The 23,289-nt window shown below is 40.5% G+C and overlaps 1 protein-coding gene across 1 annotated transcript in view; it reads left to right on the top strand.

Annotated features, from left to right (window-relative positions):
• RTN4IP1 (reticulon 4 interacting protein 1) overlaps positions 1-21,898 on the top strand; it is a 49,772-nt gene extending 27,874 nt beyond the window's left edge. The window contains exons 7-9 of the mRNA XM_089664987.1: positions 10,265-10,448; positions 10,651-10,743; positions 21,754-21,898. Coding sequence (XP_089521113.1) covers positions 10,265-10,448; positions 10,651-10,743; positions 21,754-21,873 — 397 coding nt within the window. The 3' untranslated portion in view covers positions 21,874-21,898. The remainder of the gene's footprint in view (positions 1-10,264; positions 10,449-10,650; positions 10,744-21,753) is intronic.
• Positions 21,899-23,289: the final 1,391 nt, after the last annotated feature.

The raw sequence follows: 23,289 nt of genomic DNA on the forward strand, positions 1-23,289 counted from the left end.
ATCCTTTAAAATGTGCTCTTATTTTAATATATTGATATGCAAGGGAAGGACAAGATAATGAACAGGTAACTACAAAGTATGCAAATGTCAAGGATCCAGCATGGAGTAGGGACACTGCCTTCAGAGGACTTTCTTGACATATACAAATCTTCTAAAAATAAAGTCCTCCAGGTTTTTCATTGATGTAGGGGATAGAAATCTGCTCTGCATTCTATATTGATGTTTAGACCTTCTGGGAAGCAGCCCACGGTATTTGACATCCTCTCAGCATTCCTACAAAGCTTGACTTTGTTAAACATTGTTTATACGGGCTGTGATAGAAGCACTGACTGTCAGAGCGGAGTATAAAGGATCTGAAAGACACTGGAAGAGCATTGTTGTAAGGAAAGGATGCCCAAGAGACCAGACCGGGTAGTTGAGAGTCAGAACCCTGTGTTCCACCCTTTGCTCTGAATAAAAGTGGGCAGGAGCCCTTAATTCACACCTGGGCGAGTGGACTGAGTCCTTAAAAGCTCAGTATTTGAACAGGCCCTGTCACAAGGCATTATTGCTGTGAAATATGGAAACATAATGAGGAAACCTTATTTGCACCATACATTTTACCTGGTTCTGTAAACCAGCCTCATAAACTATCCTCCTAGGTACATGATGTTGCAGAACAGCCACTAGATATAAAGAATATGTAAACCCAACATTTTATATTCCTGATATGTGCCTGCTGTACCATGTACTTGTATGAAGATGTATCCTGTTCCCTGTTCTCTTTGTATTGATTCCTTTTCTGTAAAATCCCTGGTGATTCTGCCAGTCCCTCTGTTTGCTTGCCTATTAAAAACTGACCACACTAAGCAGAACACACCATGGTCAGTTCTCTAGCTTGTAGGATAGCCAAGGACTCCTTTCTACGTTCATTTATGCACGAGGTAATTACCTTATCTTTGTTCAAGTTTATCTGATTTAGATTTGGGAAAGGTCTTAAATATTCATAGTGCAATTTTGCCCCAGGGTCAGGAGAAAGTGTGACAGGAGAAAGTGGGTCCTATGAGTGTGTCTGATGATTGCATGAGTATTCTGGGTACCCTGTCATCTGCCCTGTCTCTGTTTTTTATTAACTGTTTCTGAGCTGATTAAATGCATCTCTCTGGAAAAGAACTGTTGAACTAGTTGCTGCGGGAAAATACATTTATAAATACACTGGTCATCCATTCTGCTTTATGAATTGTATCTGAGCCCATTACATCTCTCTGGAAAAGAAACGCTGTATTTCCCATAATAACAGACAACATAGCTGTGCTGGGAACTCGACCTGCTCTCCTCCTTGTCACCCTCCCACACAGCCTTTCACTGGGAAGATCAGTGTGCTGCTGTTTCTCCTCCCCTAGCTATTCTGCAGCTGAGAACAGAGGGAATGTGATCACTTATTAAAAAAGGGGAAAAAGGTATTTTATAATGTTTTTACAAGGTGAGGTTTTCACAATCACTTTAATAGAAGACTTAAAGTGATATTAAACCAAACATTTATTATATTGCAGCTTAGCAATTCTTAGCACTGCTGCATTTGTTTTCTTTTTTTTAGACTATCTTTCTTTTATTTATTATCAAACTTGTCCTACATACCTGCTCTGTGCACAGAGCAAGCCTGATCCTCTTCTTGTTGGGTCCCGCGCCAATGCTCCTGGCCCCTCCCTCTTGCCCAGTGCCCCCAATAGCAAGCCACTTTCTATGGGGGCACTGGTGCGTGCTCACTCCCATGCCAAGCTCAGATCCATAAGACACATAGAGCTGCAGCTCTGCCCCGCCCTCTCCTCATTGACTCACTGACTGAGATTGACAATGCCATTGGCTCCCACTGTTGTCTCAGCCAATGAGGAGCAGAAGAGCTTTGGGATAGCCGAGGCTCTTCTGCACATCACTGGATTGAGAAGGGGCTCAGGTAAGTATTAGGTGGGGCTGAGAGGAGAGCAGCACGCATAAGTTTTTTTACCTTCATGCATAGAATGCATAAAGTTAAAAAAACCTTCAGCCTTTACAACCACTTTAAAGGACTGAAACAAATAGGGGTGCTTACAATGGTCAGTTTTTTGGGTTTTGTCATCTAAAACATTTATCCCAAAAGATACAGCAAAAGTTTTTCGTGTTTTTTTTTTTTTTTTTTTTTTTTTTTTTTTTAAATCTGATAAAGTGTTTGGCTTCAGTTTGTTTATCTAAATCTGCTAGTGCAGCTGACACTCCCCGTGCCCCCCAGACTGACAATGCTGCTGTCCAAGGGTCTGTGTTGCTTCTTCATCCAGAGTGTAGGCACTCTAATACAGGAGGCATGTTAGTGGTCAGTACACTAGGCAAAAACAGAGGGGAGAAAGCCTAAAAAAAGAAATCTAATGCAGTCATCGTGTGTAAGGATTCTTAAGCTGCAATTTGTGTTGGTTTTGGGTTTTAAAACTGCTTTAGGCTACATTTCACACTGGTGATTTAGGCTGGTGCAAATTGTAGCAGCAAGAATCTCATGATGCCTGCTGTGACCTATCCTCTCCCAGCCACAGCAGGAATCAAGATGCCTGCTGCTACCATTCACACCAGCCTAAATCTCTTGTGTGAATGTTGCCCAAAACCCAAAGCTGATTAAATTTCCACCTGTCCCCAATCTGGCTGCTGTCAGTAAAATCTCTACTTGGCACACAATTACTGTTTTGTCCACTCTGGAAAATAATGAACAGATACAATTTATCTTTCATTTTCAATGTTTAACTGAACAAAGTAGTTAGAAGCTGATGCTCCAGTTTGAATAAATTCCTTCTCTGTTTTAAAAATAGTTTTTTGGCTTGTTTTGGTCAGCTTTGTAGAGAGTTTTTATTTATTTATTTTTCTTCTAAAGATTAAATGAAATGGCATTTTCTAGAATAGAAGATATGCACTTACCTTTTACGTGCCTGTAATGCCAGTCTCCCAATTTATAATTTGATGTCAGCAGTAATGTTTGCGTACATACAGTATGTAACTACCCTGTTCCCAGTCATCGGGCTGTATTTTAAATGACCGAATTCACGAGCTCTCAATCAATGAGCATGGCTTGATGCAGCTATTCTGTTGTGACAGATGATGGTAACAGCATGGACACCACACGTGTACAGTGCATGTTACCTGTATAGTCTTATGGTCATGTATGCAGATGGCAGGTGCATGTGCACATTTGCATTTGTAAGTGAGTAAAACTGTGAAAAAAGCAAACTGTTCTAAATACAGGTACATTCATTTCCACCTCTCAAGGACTTACATCTTATGCTAGTGGTCATCGTTACAGGGTTTCAGCTTTCTGCTTACTGTTGGTCCTATAGAAATCTATGGGAAATCTATGATATCTAGACAGAGTGTAGAACAAGTTGACTCAGTTGTGTTTGGCATTGGGCTAGAGGATGAAAGTGACACAACACAGCCAGTTCATCTTGCTCATTGGAATATACAAATATATTAAAAAATGTCAGCACTCAGTGCTAAAAAAATTAGGAGCCTGATGATGCGCTCTTGCGCAAAACAGCTGTAAAGAGGTTTTATTGATATGCCAGAGGTCCTGCCGCCACTCTAACCTGAGATTGGCGGCCAAACATATAAGTGATATCTTTTGGATGGATGCTTTAATATATGTTTGTAAAACCATTTGGTTTTGGATACCCATTTTAATAAAATTACTACACTATAAGACCTTTTTCATTGTTGATGGTCCTTTTTTGTGGTTTTGACGGGCTAAGAGTGATGGAGAGAGATTGATTCGTTTGGAGCACTTTTTCTTGGGGAAGAACTTCACTTTCTAACATTTCCTGCTGTTCTGTTTATTTAGACAGCAACTGAGTCTGGTGAGTGTGCACTTTTATTTAAGGGGGAGGTTCAGCACCATTCAAGTCACCATATGTCGAAAACATTTGAAGATGTGATAAGAGAAGAGAAATTTTTCCTTAAATATTTGACATTTTTGGACCGTTTTATTTTCTTTTTCATTGATTATACACTTATCACAGGTGTTGCTGTTTAATAGTTAATATTTCTTATTTGTAGTTATTTTTAGTGCTGCAAATACTTGCATTTATGTATTGTTCATTTGAATGCTGCTGTTAAACTATCATTTTACCAATTTGTCAAGGTAACATGTAAACTTCAGTAATTGCTACTAAACAGGTACAACACTTCTGCCATGTAATATTTGTTTTATTCAAACTATTATCCATTGTTATGCTAACAATTAGCATCTTCATGCGTGTGGCTTTTTTCATTCACAGGTATACACCATGGTAGGCAAAACCAAACGATTTTGCATACTTTATGATGTATTGTTGTAATGGTTTAAGAGGAGTGCAACATGTAAATAGGTAGTTTACCTGGCTTTTCCTTTGAAATTGTTTGAATGCTTTGACTCTGTTCAGTATTTCAGCACTTAGAAATCATAATAAAAATTAGCCTTAACGCCCTTAATCCCTTTTACAGATCTTTATATAATGACAGTTGATACATTTATTTATTTATTTTTTGCCCTTATGTTTTACTGGTTTTAGGAAATATCTCTTTTACACCATGTTCCAAATTATTATGCAAATTCTATTTAAGTGTCACAAAGATTAAATATTTTGTTTTTCCGTTTTACTCTTGGATGGCATTGTGTGTCAGGGCTCTTTTGATCACTGAAAACAATCTTGGACACCTGTGATAATTAGATTGGCAGGTGAGCCCAATTTAAGGAAAAACTACTAAAGGAGGGTGTTCCACATTATTAAGCAGAACACCATTTTCAAGCAATATGGGGAAGAAAGGATATCTCTGCTGCCGAAAAGAGTGAAATGGTTCAATGCCTTGGACGAAGTATGAAAACATTAGATATTTCACGAAAACTTAAGCGTGATCATCGCACTATTAAGAGATTTGTGGCTGATTCAGAGCACAGACAGGTTTGTGCAGATAAAGGCACATTGAGGAAGATTTCTGCCAGATCCATGCATCGGATCAAGAGCGCAGCTGCTAAAATACCATTACATAGCGGCAAACAGATATTTGAAGCTGCTGGTGCCTCTGGAGTCCCACGGACATAAAGTTGTAGAGTCCTCCAGAGTCTTGCAACTGTGCATAAACCTTCTATTCGGCCACCAATAACCAATGCTCACAAGCCGAAACGGCTGAATTGGGCAGAAAAATACATGAAGACTAATTTTCAAACAGTCCTGTTGATGGATGAGTGCCATGCAACCCTGGATGGTCCAGATGGATAGAGTAGTGGATGGTTGGTGGACGGCCACCCTGTTCCAACGAGGCTGCGACGTCAGCAAGGCAGTGGTGGAGTCATGTTTTGGGCCGGAATCATGGGAACAGAGCTGGTCGGTCCCTTTAGGGGCCCCGAAGGTGTAAAGATGACCTCTGCAAAGTATGTGGAGTTTGACTGACCACTTTCTTCCCTGGTACAGAAGGAAGAGCTATGCTTTCTGTAATAAAATCATCTTCATGCATGACAATGCACCATCTCATGCTGTAAATAATACCTCTGCATCAATGGCTGTTATGGGGATAAAAGGAGAGAAAGTCATGGTGTGGCCTCCATCCTCCCCTGACCTCAATCCTATTGAGAACCTTTGGAGCATCCTCAAGCAAAAGATCTATGAGGGTGGGAGGCAGTTTACATCCAAACAGCAGCTCTGGAAGGCTATTCTGACATCTTGCAAACAAATTCAAGCAGAAACTGTCCAAAAACTCACAAGTTCAATGGATGCAAGACTTGTGAAGCTGCTATCAAATGAGGGGTCCTATGTTAAAATGTAATGTGACCTGTTAAAATGTTTAAAAAGTTAAAATGTTGTTAAAAGTTTGATTGAAATTGCTTTTGATTTCAGTAAATATGCTGCAAACACAACAAATGACAATTTTCAGTTCTTTACAACCTATAAAGTGTTTTGAAACTTACTGTGCGTAAGAATTTGGAACAGTGCATTGTAAGTTTTTTTTATGTTTAAAAAAAAAAAATCCTGTTATTAGGAGGTTTGTTCAATAAAATTTGAATTGTACACTTAATAGTTGATAACATGAGAATTATGCTGACTGTTATTTACAGCAATTATTTAGGTAAATGAGAAAAATATCATTTGCATAATAATTTGGAACACGTTGTATATGTGTGTTAGAAACAGGAACTGCATATATCACACTAGTGATATAATTGCAGGTTTGTTTGATTCCTATCGCCCGACGCCTGGGACATGTAGTTTCGGGCGCTGAGCAGTTATTTTTTTTTCCCTCCCTTAGCCCTGCTGCGGGCAAGCAGCGGGCTCACTTGTCAGGTGAAGCAATCGGCGGCAGCACTGCCGCCGATTTGCTTTCACAGTGCCAGCCTCTCCGCACCCTTGGCATGAGGTTTCCCGGGCTCCGCTTGCCCATCTGCGGGCCTGGCTCGCAGTCGGCTAGAAAAGAGTCCGCTTCTCTCCCCTTTTTGTGCTGACCCGGAAGTGACATTACAATGTCACTTCAGGGTCATTGTTGAGAGCTTGTAATAAAATCCCCAGGAATGAATGTAATATGGTGCAGATGTGCACCACATTACATTCAGTGGAGCAGAGGGGAGATATGTAGGGTCTTTTAGGCCTTGAATGTCTCAAAGAGAACCTGAGTAATAATAAATAATATAGTGCAGCGCTAAAAACTAAATAATTAAACATAAATAAATATATAAATAAATGCATATATATATATATATATTTATATATATAAAACACAATATAGCAAAACTATAAGATATCCTGCAGGGATCTATAATAAATTGCCACAAAATAGTGCAAATGGTGAAAAACAACCAATGGGTCACAGATTAAGACCTGTGTGTGTGTGTGTGTGTGTATATGTATATGTATATGTATGTATGTATATATATATATATATATATATATATATATATATATATATATATATACTATGAAAACCAATGAATACCCCAATCCCAAAAATTGGGATAATAATCATACACCAAATGTGTAAACAAGGTGAATCCCAATACTGGGATGATCATATATCAATCAACAAAGTGACAAGTGCTCTATCACAACTCATACAGTGACGACAAACCCAATCCAATAGTGTAAAAATATAAATATATAAAACAATTAATACATATATGCGCTGTGAAAAATCCAAAACACACAAACGTCAAATGTCCAATCAAGTCCAATAAAGTGCAAACAAATCCTTCACATCAAGGTGCTTCGCTACTCATAAGGGACTGGTGCCGTGTGGTGTGCACACCAAACAAATCCTATGGTGGCTAAAATGCCCCCTCACCTCCTTGCAATGACCCAATGGGTAATACGCTTTTCGAATCACACCAGGATCCTACGGTACAGGTCTCCTTATTAGCCGACTTCCGCACACAGGGTTCCACATACAGCCCAAGGTTATTTCACCTTCCTGGACAGGTAAGCAGGTGGTCTTACTATCCCCAACTTACTCAGTAAGACCTTGCGTGGCTCCCCATAAGATCATGCGTAGCTCATAAGGGGAGAGAGAGAGACACTTCCATAGTGCAATAATGCTTTTAATAAAGTAAATCCAAAAAAATGCCAGTAATATACACTCACATTTAGGTGGTATCATTCAGGCATTTACGCCACATGTTATGGGTGTATTCCCATGTATCCGGGTGTACCAAGATGGCTGCCACCGTAATGACGTCACCGCGTATCGACACGTTGCGTCACGTTTCCCACGTGACTTCTGATTCTGTCGGCTTCTTCTTTCCTATCCAAAGAGGCTTGAGTACCATCCATTTTAGCTTTCCGAATAGATCTGATTCCAGTCCTTTCTTCACAGAGAACCGTTTCGGACCTCAAAGTATGCTCCAAGAGCACATGCATTTATTGGAGGTGTTGAACACGAGCACTTTTTGACTTCTTTTCATGGAGGGTCAAAATTGGTTGGTAAGCTCACATCTATCCCTGGCTGAGGTGGCAATCATGTGGATCTTTAGGAGCAAGTTGTGGTGGTGGTGGATTTATGTTTCATATATTGAGGGGATTAGTGGATGAAAGAAACATTTTTAGCACTATATTTGAAAATGTGTTATATTTTGTGTTTTAATTAGATTTGTATGATTAGTGCAACAGGTATACTTTAGTAACAGGTGTTACTAAACCCACAACAGTCAAGTTAGTCTGTATATGCAGTAAAGCATGCTTGTTATACTCACTGTGAAACCTAAGGGTTAATCCTCCTCATTGTTCAAAAAGGCTGTTTGATCCTGTCTTCTCTGATCCTCCCTTTCTACTGTTCCCAATCCATCTGCTGATGGTACAGAGCCCTAGGAGTCAACATGCTCAGTTTGGTGTGTATTGCTAGAGAGGTTTTTTTTTTTCTTTGGGAGGGTGCATAAGAACAGCACAGGGCTGCTATCCAGATAGAGGGTCATGGGTTATGCAGACTTATAGGACAATCCGAGGAGAAAACTCCCCCCCTACAAGAATAACCAGTTCTCTGCTGGACATTGATAGGAATCTTAAGACTGCTATATATTGCTGATGAGAAAGTATTTAGCAGTTTATACTTATTAAAATAATTTTATTTCCATGTTGTGTGTACTGTGGGATACCAAATATAGTGAATGCTGGGTCCTGGGTTTAGTAACACTTTAAGTGTTTGTTTTTTCTGTGATGAATATCTTGTGGTACTGTTGCAGCTATTCAATATATTTGCTTTCACTTTTTTTTTTCTTTACTGTATACAATGGTCATATTCAGAGTTTTTTCCAGTACATGACTGAGTCTGGTTAGTTGTCACGTGGCAATACATGCTTTATTTCAGACACGTTTTTGATAAATGAGACCATTGATCCTTTCTTTTTTTGAGATGCTTTTTTAGTATTTTTTTTTTTTTTTAATTTTAAGAATAAATGAAGTACAAGGTTCATTAAATCATTCTAAAGTCCTATTCCACTATTCCAGAACCCCTATACAATTGCTCTTCTTTCAAGTACCCTATAAGGTCAACATTAGGTGTTTTAGCAGAGAAATTTTTGTAGAACCTCTCTTCCCAAAAATTGGTATGTTGACTTTGCTTGTAATTAATGTCAATTATATCTGCATCACTTCACTTCTAAATGGGGCTTTTGGTGACTATTTAATACAGCATCCATGGTAGTCATACTTTGATTTGTAAATCTTAGGTTTCCCCACCATGAACATTTCAATCCGGCACCTGTATCGCCATGCTCAACACTATGCACTGTACATCTTTACGTTGGTAGCAATGTGTACAGGACTACACCCCCACTAAGTGGAAAATGAAATACTCAACAACCAAACAGATTCCATCATGTACTGCTAATGCTGGAGTAAATGGGTGGTTTGGTTGGTTTACTGTGTAATACTGCACTATGCGTTTAGTGCTTTGCTTCTTGTACCTCATTTTCTTAAAGCTGAAGCTTAACTTAAAACAACCCTACAGCTTAAGTCACATCACTTACCTGTAATGAAGTATGTCCTACATTGTGCAGGCCACTGGATCCTGAAGAAATCTTGAATACAGGATTCTTGTCATCTTTCTGCCTCTGATCTTGTGGCACTGCAGTGGTTACCAGCTTCAGGTCTTCAGGAAGAACTGCAGTACATATAGCTTGGTGTGGACCCACGCCTCCTACATCATCCATCAATGAGAAATCACTGATTACATTGCTTGTAGTGAAATCTAGGGATGGGAGAAAGAACCCTGTGACTGATCAGTCTCTCCCCCAATCAGATATTATGTTACATGCTTATAATCAAACTTTTCTTAATGGAGTAGGAGGAAGAGGGGGGATGTCTCCTCATCCGACCAACTGTACTGCTGGTTTGCCTGAGATCCTGAAGCTGCTAACCATTGCCATGGTGGAATTTTAGAGACCGGAAGAGGACAGGCACTCTTGTAGTGATTATTTCTACAGGTTCCAGCTGCCTGCAGAATGTGGTACATACAGTACTTCTTTACAGGTATGTGATGTGACTAAAGTTGTGGTTTTTTTTTTTTTTTTTTTTTTTTTTTTTAATTTAATCTTCAGCTTTAAATAAGTTCTATGTTTAACTTTCTAGTCTCTATTTCTGTGACTGTATTGTGGATGAGAAAGTCATTAAAATGTTTCCTTTCATTATGAAAGGCTTCAGCAGAAGGAAAAAAAACCCATAACACTGCCATTTTCTTTGATATAGATTTTGATTTGGAAAAGTTTTGAGTCATATTTTCTAGAGGTAAAAGCTTATGTTTTTCATCTATTTTTCAGATTTGATGTTATGTTTGACAATGTAGGTGGAACAAGTGAAGAGCTGGCTCTTCAGTACCTTAAGCCATGGTCTGGAGCTTCATACTGCACACTGGTTACACCTTTTCTGTATAACACTGACCGGATGGGTATAGCAGATGGAATGATGCGTTCGGGTTTTACTCTGGGATCAAAAGTGATAAAGGTAATATTTTGCATTGGCAGGTACAGTATGGATGTAGTCAGAATATGTAGAGTATTTGTTTCCATGGCTGCATATAGTCATGGCTGTATATTTGAGGTTTTTAATTTGCAGAACATTTACTATCGTTTCCTTGTTTATTACTCTGTATGTAGTTGTGTTGTATTTTAGAACAGTAATAAACAATCTTTGTTCCTTGTTTCAGCATCTCTGCAAAGGGATCCACTACCGCTGGGGTTTCTTTACCAACAGTGGGCCAGCCTTGGATGAAATTGGTGAAATTGTGGATGCTGGCAAGGTAGGTAGCTGTTCTGTTGGTAGTGAGTGAAAGATATTTTCACAGTTGTCATGGCTTATAGCTCCTCACAAGCTGATCATCTTAAAGACATGATTAGCAAAGTATATGTGTAGAAGCAAGAGCTAAAGATAAATTAGAATGAAAAAATACAAGATCGACCACTTATTGATTCCAATCAAGTAACCGAGAAACAATCCAACAGCAAAATATATTATACAAAGATTTATCACTGTTGCCACACAGTCATCTGTTGCAATCACTCCTAGCCCATAAGCGAAGTGTGACAATTCCTGGAATGGACTGTAAAAAAAAGGTTTCCTCAGGGTGCAGAGTCTAAGCCCCAGCTAGCTTCTTCACCAGGACCCCTGATGGTGGGGATGGACTTGCAGCAAGCTGGAACCAGGACGTGGCCTCCAGGTACGCCGAGTTGAGAATGCGGAGACCACTATTATGTGCAGAGTACAATGGCAGGAGACTGAAGGGAAACCAGGAAACAAGCCAAAGTCAGGGCAGGCAGCAGGCAAGCACATATGGTGTACAAATCTGGGATCGGTACATGGGTAGTCGTACAAAGGATTCATGAAACCGTAAGCAGACAGGAGCTTGGAGAATTGTGCAGTTGTTCAGACAACATGGCCTGCACTGAGTGTGTATGTGTGTGCGCATATATGTGTATGTATGTATGTATGTATGTATGTATATGTATGTGTGTGTGTATGTGTGTGTGTGTGTATATATATATATATATATACAGTCAGGTCCATAAATATTGGGACATCAACACAATTCTGACATTTGTGGCTCTATACACCACCACAATGGATTTGAAATGAAACAAACAAGATGTGCTTTAACTGCAGACTGTCAGCTTTAATTTGAGCGTATTTACATCCAAATCAGGTGAACGGTGTAGGAATTACAACAGTTTGCATATGTGCCTCCCACTTGTTAAGGGATCAAAAGTAATGGGGCAATTGGCTTCTCAGCTGTTCCATGACCAGGTGTGTGTTATTACCTCATTATCCCAATTACAATGAGCAGATAAAAGTTCCAGAGTTCATTTCAAGTGTGCTATCTGCATTTGGAATCTGTTGCTCTCAACTCTCAAGATGAGATCCAAAGAGCTGTCACTATCAGTGAAGCAAGCCATCATTAGGCTGAAAAAACAAAAACCCATCAGAGAGATAGCAAAAACATTAGGCATGGCCAAAACAACTGTTAGGAACATTCTTAAAAAGAAGGAACGCATCGGTGAGCTCAGCAACACCAAAAGAGCCGGAAGACCATGGAAAACAACTGTGGTGGGTGACCGAAGAATTTTTTCCCTGGTGAAGAAAACACCCTTCACAACAGTTGGCCAGATCAAGAACACTCTCCAGGAGGTAGGTGTATGTGTGTCAAAGTCAACAATCAAGAGAAGACTTCACCAGAGTGAATACAGAGGGTTCACCACAAGATGTAAACCATTGGTGAGCCTCAAAAACAGGAAGGCCAGATTAGAGTTTGCCAAACGACATCTAAAAAAGCCTTCACAGTTCTGGAACAACATCCTATGGACAGATGAGACCAGGATCAACTTGTACCAGAGTGATGGGAAGAGAAGAGTATGGAGAAGGAAAGGAACTGCTCATGATCCTAAGCATACCACCTCATCAGTGAAGCATGGTGGTGGTAGTGTCATGGCGTGGGCATGTATGTCTGCCAATGGAACTGGTTCTCTTGTATTTATTGATGATGTGACTGCTGACAAAAGCAGCAGGATGAATTCTGAAGTGTTTCGGGCATTATTATCTGCTCATATTCAGCCAAATGCTTCACAACTCATTGGACGCCGCTTCACAGTGCAGATGGACAATGACCCAAAGCATACTGCAAAAGCAACCAAAGAGTTTTTTAAGGGAAAGAAGTGGAATGTTATGCAATGGCCAAGTCAATCACCTGACCTGAATCCGATTGAGCATGCATTTCACTTGCTGAAGACAAAACTGAAGGGAAAATGCCCCAAGAACAAGCAGGAACTGAAGACAGTTGCAGTAGAGGCCTGGCAGAGCATCACCAGGGATGAAACCCAGCGTCTGGTGATGTCTATGCGTTCCAAACTTCAGGCTGTAATTGACTGCAAAGGATTTGCAACCAAGTATTAAAAAGTGAAAGTTTGATTTATGATTATTATTCTGTCCCATTACTTTTGGTCCCTTGACAAGTGGGAGGCACATATGCAAACTGTTGTAATTCCTACACCGTTCACCTGATTTGGATGTAAATACCCTCAAATTAAAGCTGACAGTCTGCAGTTAAAGCACATCTTGTTTGTTTCATTTCAATTCCATTGTGGTGGTGTATAGAGCCAAAAATGTTAGATTTGTGTCAATGTCCCAATATTTATGGTCCTGACTGTGTATATATATATATATATATATATATATATATATATATTTATTCTCAAACTGGGAGGCAGGCCAGGAAGTGATGGAAGGGAAAAGAAATGTAAACCCACAGAATAGCAGGCAACACCCATAGGTGAACACAGAAGCCCACAACACATGTGAAAGGAATCCGAGGACTAGGAGAAGCACTGCAGCAAGAGGTAAGGATTACACAGTCAGGACAACTGCAGGCTAAATTGTGACAAAAAATGTTAGCTTACCTATACACCAGTGGCTGTTGTCACTTTCAAAGTAGTCCCCTTTTGAAGCAACACTTTTCTAGATGACTGTGCTAGAGCTCGCAACATTCCTGGAATTTGTTTTCAGGAACACTGTGCAGTATCTTTGTCACGACGCACTGGATATCCCTAAAGTCATCAAATCTGTGTCCTTTTTAAGATATTTTTTAATTTTGGAAACAGCAAAAAGTCACAGGGTACACAAGTCAGGGGAATAAGATGGTTAGTCAAGTTTCAGAATGGATTTCTGGGCCAGGAACTCGCAAACACTTAACGCATTATGTGCAGAAGCATTCGCATTATGTGCACCAGTCGTGGTGGAAAATCTACTTGTCAGAGTTTCGATCTTTTCCTCCAAACAGACATGTGTAACCTTTTCAGGATTTCCAAGTAACACTATTGCGTTTTTTGGCTTCCCCCTTCTTGCATCATTCTGGACATCTTCATGCCCCACCTTAAATCGCTTATGCCTTTCAAAAACACTTGATTTCTTCATAGAATGTTCACCATAAGCCTGTTGTAATAGAGCTAAAGTTTCACTCACACTTTTACCAATTTTCACGCAAAATTTGATATTAATCCGCTGTTCCAGATTTCTGTCTTTCATTTTTTGCCAACAGCGCAATTCACACTTATTTCCTCTATTCCAGGGGTCTCCAAACTTTCTACGCAAAGGGCCAGTTTATTGTCCCTCAGACTTTAGGGGGACCAGACTGTAGCCAGTGGGAGTAGAAAATGCCCCGACATCAGTTCCCCATCATTGATTTTATATGGAGGAATAGTGCCTCATTGTTGATATCAGTGAGAAGTATAATGCTCCATTGATAGTGTCAGTAGGGGAATGGTGCTCCATCATTGGTGACAGCTGGTGGAATAGTGCCCCAAGGGCTAGATAAACTGAAGCAAAGGGCCACATCTGGCCCTGGGCCACAGTTTGGAAACCACTGCTCTATTCCATAAAGACTGAGTCAAGTGGTCTGTGACCAAGGCAAGTGCATGTTATGACATGTCAGAACATGCTCAAGTGCAGATGGCTGCGTGATTTACCACCATAGTGCTACGCTGTAGAACCTAAGGGGTTAATCCTCCGCACTGTGTAAAAAGGCTATTTGATCCTGTCTTCTCTGATCCTCCCCTTTTCTACTGTCCCTAATCCATCTGCTAATAGAATGGAGCCTTGGGGGCAAGCTGTACATACTCAGTTTGGCCCTGTGCTGATCACATGTACTCTCCCAAGAAAAAAAAAACCTCTCTAGCAATACACACCAATCAGCACTGTTCAAACAGACGGTCAGGAGTGCTGCAGCCTCATAGGACAATCAGAAGAGGATGAAAACTCCTCCTACAACTTTAATCAGTGCTCTGCTGGACACTGATAGAAGTCACAAGACTGCTCTTAACTGCTGATGAGAAAAGGTGTTTTCCATGTTGTGTGTACTGTGGGAGTATATAGTGATATAGTGAATGCACGGTCCTGGGTTTAGTAACACTTTAAGCCAAAACTTAGTTTTACATAGTTAGTCTGGCTGAAAAAAGACAAAAGTCCATTGAGGTTAAACCAAAAAAAAAAAGTTATAATCCTACACCCACAATTGATCCAGAGGAAGTCAAAAACCCAGCAAAGCATGAATCAATTTGCTCTTGCAGGGGTAAAAAATTCCTTTGTGATCCCCCGAGAGGCAATCAGATATTCCCTGGATCAACTTTACCTATAAATATTAGTATCCAGTTATATTCTGTGTATCTAGGAAAGAATCCAGGAATTTTTAAAACCAATCCACTGAGCTGGCCAGAACCAACTCTTGAGGGAGTTTATTCCTCATTTTCACAGCTCTTACTGTGAATAAACCTTTCCATATTTGGAGATTAATTCTCTTTTCCTCCAGTAAAGAGTGCCCCCTTGTCCTCTGTGATGACCTCAGGGTGAATAGCTCTACACCGAGTTCACTATGTGAACCACTGATGTATTTATACATGTTGATCTTATCCTCCCTTAATCTCCTCTTCTCAAGAGAGAATAAATTCGATACCTGTAATCTTTCCTCATAGCTGAGCTCCTCCATGCCTCTAATCAGTTTTTGGTTGTCCTTTCTCCAGTTCCCCAATGTTCTTTTTGTGAATTGGTGCCCAAAACTGAACTGCATATTCCAGATGAGTTCTTACTAATGATTTGTACAGGGGTAGAATGATCTCTCTCTCTCTCTCTCTCTCTCTCTCTCTCTCTCTCATTCTCTCTCCTTTTAGAACATGAGAGGATTTTGCTCGCTTTAGAAACCGCAGCTTGGCATTGCATGCCATTATTAAGCTTGTGATCTACCAGAACTCCCAGATCCTTCTCCACCATTGATTCCCCCAGTTGTACCCCCCTAGTGTGTATGATGCATGCATATTCTTAGCCCCCAAGTGCAGAACCTTAAACAGTGCATTGAGGTCGGCTTGTAAGTTGGAGACATCCTGTAAGGACAACGTCATTGGTGACGTCATTTCCAGCGCGGACGCCATCTTTGGACTCTCAAAAGAACCCATGCAAGTACACCAATACATGAGGTTCTAATGCTGTGTACAAGATGACCCACCATGTGAGTGTTCTGATTACTTTTTAAACTACTGCATAAATAAATGGTAATACACTATGGAGGTTTTTCTCTTTGTGGATCATGTGGGAGCTGATAATACTGAATAAGAGCCATTTAAGGATATTTTCTGGAGGATACGCTTTAACCCAGGAGGATCCAGGGGTGATCCAAAAGGTCCTTAGGCCCTTTTAGGGTCACAGCAAGGATGTGAGGAGCCAATCTAGCTGTGTGGAGTCATCACCAGAGCCTACAAAGCACAAGATTCACCTGCATGTTTATAATTTATTGTTGTGGACACTGGTGGCACGTATTGTGTTATATATATATATATATATATATATATATATATATATATATATATATATATGAGTGAGGCATTCATTCATTGTATTCACTTTTTTGTATTTACTATGGTTTTAGTGGTTCATACGTTTGTATTGATTTGAGTGTGTTGACACGGAGCACCACGTTGTCAATGTATGTAGGTTATATCTCCCATTGGGGGCGCAATATTATTTGTTCACTATATATATATTAAAGTGTTATTGCACTGCTGCGAGATATATATTTAATATTTACTTTTATTGAGAAGTTCTCACTGTTTGTTTCACCAGTTGTCACATTAATACCCTACGTTGAGCATTTTAGTTTGTTGTCACAGAGCTCTACACTTCTTGATTGTTTTATTATATCCTGTAAGGATGTTATTCTACTGCAAAGCTTGGTGTCATCTGCAAAGACTGAGTTTTGTTTTGTGTGGGTTTTTTTTTTTCTTAGATAAAGTGAGGGGGGGGGGGGGGGGAGATTGTATCACCTTGGGAAAGGGGTCTCCCACAACCCTGATGATGTTGTGTTTCCTCTCTTTTTTGTGACTTTTTTGAATTTGAGGTGCATTGGCAGTGTCTTGTCTATTTTGATCTTTCAAAGAGGATACTTGTTCTAATGGAAACTGTGCAAGAGGAGAGTTTCCAGAGATTCGGTCCCTTCCTGTTGTGTCTACTGGACAGCAATTGGTGGGAAACCTACTCAGTGGGGCACAGATGGCAAATAAAAGCCAGACAGGGGGTTTCACCATTTGCTCCTCAATCCAAAATGGAAAAAAAAGTTTTAGCTTTGAATACTTTTTTTTTTTTTTTTTTCTTTTTCAAGTTTATATTTCACTCTTCAGCACAGTACATGCTACAACATCAAGGTGAAAAATCCACCCAACATGGTGGCACAGAAACAAGCTTTATAAGCACAAAATATAAACATTGGTTACAACCATATCGTACAAAACCGTATCTCACTACAGCACACGTGAAGCAGTGGGGGAGATGCATAAGGTGTCAGTGCGACCAAAGATCAGTTACCAAGTTGAAGACATTGTTCAAACTCCTTGCCGCCACTCTGGAGCCTTAACCCGATTCCCATCCATGCAGGTTTGGGCCTCTAGAGCGCATTTTTGAAAAAGCGATAAATAGACAGAAGATAGCAACAGAAGAGAGAAAGAGGAAAGAAAAAAAGAGGGGGGTGGGAGTAACCTGTGAAGATAGAAGCAGAGCATAATCTTGTGTGCATTGGAAGTCATGCCAATAAAACCATGTTTTGGTAAAGTTTTATGGGCACCACCAAGCGCTCCATTTCGTTTATCTTGTTTATTAGAGATAGCCAATCGTCGGAGGCGAATTGTTTCCATTTTCGTGGAATAAGCTTTGAATACTTTAATTTATTAGATATCTTTTTCACCTGCTATTCACTCTCTTTTGGCTATGCTACCTCTTTGAGTTCTTTGGCTACACTAATATGCACTCCCAGGTGATGGATGTTTTAAAGAGAATGCAACAAGTGCATGGAAAGTATACTCTTCCCAGTGCTGGTGTTTTTGCATAAACAGATGCATACTTGCTTATCTAATCCCTGCTCACTGTAGACCTGTGTGCTAATCCCTCTTCCCAGAACACAACAAAAGTACCCCGTGCTAGGAGACTGATGTTCTGCTCTAAATAGACTGTGTTTTCTTTATTCACTTAATCTCTCCTAATCATCCTGCATTCAGCCAGTCCCAGCTCTTTGCCGCCTTTACAGCCATAATACAGGAAGGGGTTTCATCTGAGTCAGTTGATTTTAGCAGCGGATCACGGTTATGTTATTCTGCTGTACGGTCAGCCTTTTCAGGATTAAGAACACAATGGGTTTGATCAATACAAATGACACAGTTGTGTAAAGCTTTAAATATAGGGGATCATCAGTTTGGTATTCATGTCTGTGAATGGGTCAGAACTGTCTGATCAACCTATGATTAACCAAAATAATACTGAGCAAGCCTACTAAGGGGGCTGCTTTCTCTCTAGAAATAAACAAATAAATGATGCCCAATGTCATTGAACGTGAGATGTCCATATCTGATGTATGCGGGCTGATGCACACATACTGGAACATACTGGCTGCTGTCCTTGTTAGGACAGGGAGGAATGCTGGGGGAAAATTATTTATATATATATATATATATATATATATATATATATAATCTCATCAATAAGTGGAGCTGCAGCGCCAAATGTCACGGGTCTGTTTTCACACACAATTATATACAAAACAGTCATATAAGAGTATTGTGCCTTTCTGTGTGTGTATACAATCTGGTATTGACTTCAGGAAGTGCACAAAAGTGTAATAAAATTTCCCTCTTGTGCTGCTTTGCATCCCCTATGTGTTCAGGGTCCTAGTGTACGTCAGGGATTTCATACTTCACTTTTTTCACTTTATGAAAGGTTTCTTTCTTTTATCGAGAGTACAAAAGAATGTGCTGGGAGTCTACCACTCAGCCCTGAAGATTACTAATTATCTATGACATCACACATTTGCATACTCTCTGGGCTTGAGAAAATCCTGAAATCAGATCTCAGTTCCTGGTACAGGCTGATGCCAGAATTTCTTGCTAAAAAATTATTTACTTAAAGCCTGGAGCCTAATGTCAGCTCCCCCTACTGTTCTAGTAACAGAAGTGCAGAAAGTTGCACACTTCATTGTAGACAATTGTAATGGGACCCATGAGCTGTGCTTGCTGTCTGATAGCAGCAGAAGTACGAAGTCAACTACAAAAAAATTACAGCATGGATTAATCAATCCATGATAATCCTGGTATTACTGGCACTGCTGTGTGCTTTGTTTTTCTAGCCAATGTGTAACCTGGATTTTTTTTTTTTTTTTGAGTCTGTGTCAATGGGCCTTTGTTTGCTTCCAGGGGGTTGTGCAAATACAAAATCTAATTGAAGCAGGTCAAATGCAGGTCAGAAGGAGGTCAAATGCACCTGCCAGTGAATTCTGACTGGTCTCGAAAGTGTCTCAAACTGATACCATTATCAAAAGTCCTTAAAGGAAAAGTATAGCCAAAGCTGTTTTGGCCATACTTCTCCTGTGGGTCACAGAGGTGTGTCACAAACGTGCACAACACACAGTGAAGGACGCAGACTTCATTCTGTTAAGAGTATCCATTTTCTCCCCTCACTCCCTCTCTGAGAGGAGACATTTGGCCAGCGTGTGTGTGCTGGTTGTAGGTCACTGGCAGGCCAAGGCATCTCTGAGCTAGGCACCTAGCTATCTCGGAAAGCTGTAGCATCTCACAGCTCGGAAGAGATAAGGCAAGCTTTCTCCAGAGTTGAGAGAGATTCCAACCTCATAAAACTTAACTCAGCGTAGGTGACAGAATCGGATAACCTCAGTTAAAACCATTTTTCCCCTATGTCTCATATCTTGGAATATGAGAGCCTTACATAAAAACCGAACATATCGTCAGATGGACGATGAGCAGGCAAACAGTTTGATGGGTCACTCGCTTCGTCTCGGACACACAGGAAAGCAGAAAAATAGATCTTGTGAACCGTTTAGTGTACACTTTCATAATTCATATCTAATCAATCCTCAGACTTGTCTGCATAATAATCTACACGCGGGTCGAATGTCACTTGTGCAGAGGTTACACAAGGTTTTGGGCTCTAGTTGAGGTTGACACCCAGACCTCCACGCCCTAAACAGGTTATTGGTTCTTGACTTCAGAGACACCCCCTGCTGGGAACTACAAAATAGGCTGTCAGACCTAAGAGTGTAAGTTGAAGACGTCTCCCATTTTAACATCAATACCACCTGGGAAGACCCCAGGCTTTTGCTCTGAAACTTGGATCTGCTAACCCAGGACTTTGGCAAGTGTTTTAACCCTTTCACCTCTCTCTGATATCTCTTTGCTGTGCTATGGTTCTTTGTATATTTATATATATATCTTAGTTACATCTTTTTTCTGTAAATATTTTTATTGCACTCGTTTGACCTTTTAGTAATAAATCTTTCTTTCTGAAAGTGTTGAACTGTTTCTATAGCTCTGTATTGCAATTTACGAATCCCTGCCTCTAAAGAGAACGCTACTGTTTGTTTAAACCTCTGTATAACAGGCCTGTGTTATGATCGTGTTATGCAGTCGATTATTTCAATCATTATAGTGTTATAGCTGATATTGCAGAGTTTCCTCTTTCTCTGTACAAAAAGGAGGTGGTGGCAGTGTGAAGGGTTAATTGCATAATTAACCTGACCCAGTAACAATCGCCCAGGCTGCCGGTACATCGATTGTAGTCCGTTAGCTGGAAAATCGTTGTGCAGGGTGCAGCTGGGTGTGGCATTGTTACGCATGTCACATCGTGGTTTTAGATCGGCTAGTCCTTCAGTCATGAGTTTGGGTGAGAAGGTCTGGGGTCTGTCGCCGCGATCGTGACAAGGTGTACTTAGTTCTGCACTCCTGTGACCCAGATTCAGCCTACAGTAGGCTAAAGTCTGAGGTCAGCTGACTTCACAGAGCCAGTACAGGCTCTACAGGGATCCACACATATGCCTGACCGGCAGCTGGCTTAGCCTCTCAGTGTGCCACTGAGAGCCTTAGCCAGCTGCTCCCACCTTCTCCACAGTATGGCACTCCAGTGAGCGCTGGAGGGGCAGAGCAAAGAGCAGTGACTGACAGTCACCACTCATTGCTCACTGAAGACTGAGAACGGAGTGATCAATAGTCTTTGATCACTCCGTTCTCAGTCTAGAGCTGGCAGGGAACAGCAGGATCAAATTGATGTTGCAGTTATCTAGGTGAGTATGAATGCTTGTTTGTTTTTGTGTTTTTTAATTCTTAACTTCTCTTTTTAAAGTAACATCCTTGCTATACTTCTTTTCCCCAGCAAAGCTGTGCTTGTAAAAGAGAATATTTACCTTTGTCCACACACCATGAAGTGCTGCTCTGTTGCTGTGGAATCATCCCCCCAAAGTTTGCTGGGAAACCGATACTTCAGGAAGTGTCAGTCTCCTATGTTCTCTGCAAGCGGATCTGCAGCGGTTCCTACTTCTGCTCTCCACATCACCAATGTACTGTATTCTGTATGTACTGTAGTCATTTGTAGGTCAACCAGAAGAACCAGTGACTGCTCCAGAGGACACAGGAGATCAAAACTCATGGAAATGTCAGTTTACAGAGGTTGTCTAGGGTTCAGCGTACTGAATGGTTTTGCCAACGGACTTCCACCAATAGTTAATAGGATACTGGTTCTGGAGCTGGGCATTCAGCTTCACTGCCAGTGACGTTACTTCCCCAGGATCAGCATGCGGCTGACTACAGCTAAAGTTGCAGTTAGAAGGGGGTTGGGTAGAGCCACTGCACCAAAGTACACTGTATTAGGGTTGTTTTGTTGTCTCTAATCATACTGTGCATATCATATTTTCTTTTTTTTTTTTTTGTTTTTTTTGTTTTTTCCTCAGATGCGGCCTGTTGTTGAAAAAGTGTTTCCATTTTCTGATGTCCCACAAGCCTTTGATAAGCTAGAAGCAGGAAATGCACGAGGAAAAACAGTAATTCAGGTCATCGACCTAAAACAATAAAAATTTTGTACATTCTACAGATCAATCTTCTTTTTGTGTGATTAATTTTTTTTTTGTCTGTAAAGTAGGATATCTTTAAAGTTCACTTGTCATGAGAGATATGAGAAGTGCTGTGCTTCAGAAAATGCTAGTCTTGATTATCTCCTAACAATGGCATCTGAAAGTGAGTGTGATATATTAGTGCAGCAAATGAACATGTTTTTCATGAAGTTGATGTTTTGAAAGCAGAAAAAATTGGCATCATGGTGTTATGCTTTGGGAACTGTGTAGCTGCAGACCATTTAGGGTGCCCATGCTGACCCATGTCCACAGGTAAAAGCACCTGCAATGGATGAGTGAGCATCAGAACTGAACCACAGAGCAATGGAAGAAGATGGCCTGGTCTGCTGAAACATTTTAGCGTTTTTTGGCCAAAACAATTCTTTTGCATTCAGGAGAAGAATATTTAGCTGTCCTAAACTCTGCTGTGTGTACATGGACACTTACAGTAAGCTTTTATTGAGTTGAATTCAGGGACTCAGCAGCAGTGTACATTAGGCTTTACTTTGCCATGTACCACCTACATAAACATTGTTGCTGACCAAGTACACCCCTTCATGGAAATGGTATTTCCTGATGAGAGTGGCCTCTTTCAGCAGGATAAAGTGCCCTGCAATACTGCAATAATGGTTCAAGAATTGTTTAAGGACCACAGCAAACTCAAAATTCTCCAGATTTTTAGCATTTGTGGGATGTGCTGGAAAAAGAAGTCTGATCCATGGAAGTCCCACCTTGCAACTTACAGGACTTGAAGTATCTGCTACTGACAGCTTGGTATACTGCAGCATAACTTTCCGAGGTCTAGTGGTGTCCTGTCCATGCCACAACCGGTCAGGGCTGTATTGGCAGCAAAAGATAGACCTAACCAATATTAGGTGGGTCATTCAGCTGAATGATGGAGTCATGATTTGAGCTGAATAGCAAACGCGTGGTACTACCAAGAGACCATTGACAAATGTCGTCAAGAACCTGAAAAAATATATCTATGCAGCATTTACTTTTGTGGGACCAGCAAGAGCTAAGCCAGGAACAGATATCTCTGGCAATGCTACCTGCTCCATGTCCCACATATAAACATGGAAGCTCAGATATGTGCAGGAGATTTGCGTGAATATTTTTATTTGAAACCCTGTGGAAGAAAGATTTAGATAAGTCAGAGTTAATATGTGGTCTCAGCAATCCTTTTCCCATGAATATTGGGAGACAAAGCAGTGAAATATTTAAGCCTGTAAAAACACTTCTACAATGTAATTCTCATATGTGTATACTTGTACATACACTTGCATTATCTGATGTGGAAAATGTCAAACTTAGTCATCTTTTTTTTTGGGGGGGGGTTGTCTATGGGGAAAAAGTGTTAGAACACACAAGTCCTGC

The sequence above is a fragment of the Staurois parvus genome, unplaced genomic scaffold (genome assembly GCF_062004578.1).
Source record: "Staurois parvus isolate SC_StPar_1 unplaced genomic scaffold, SC_StPar_1.0 ptg000048l, whole genome shotgun sequence".
Classification (NCBI taxonomy): Eukaryota; Metazoa; Chordata; class Amphibia; order Anura; family Ranidae; genus Staurois; species Staurois parvus.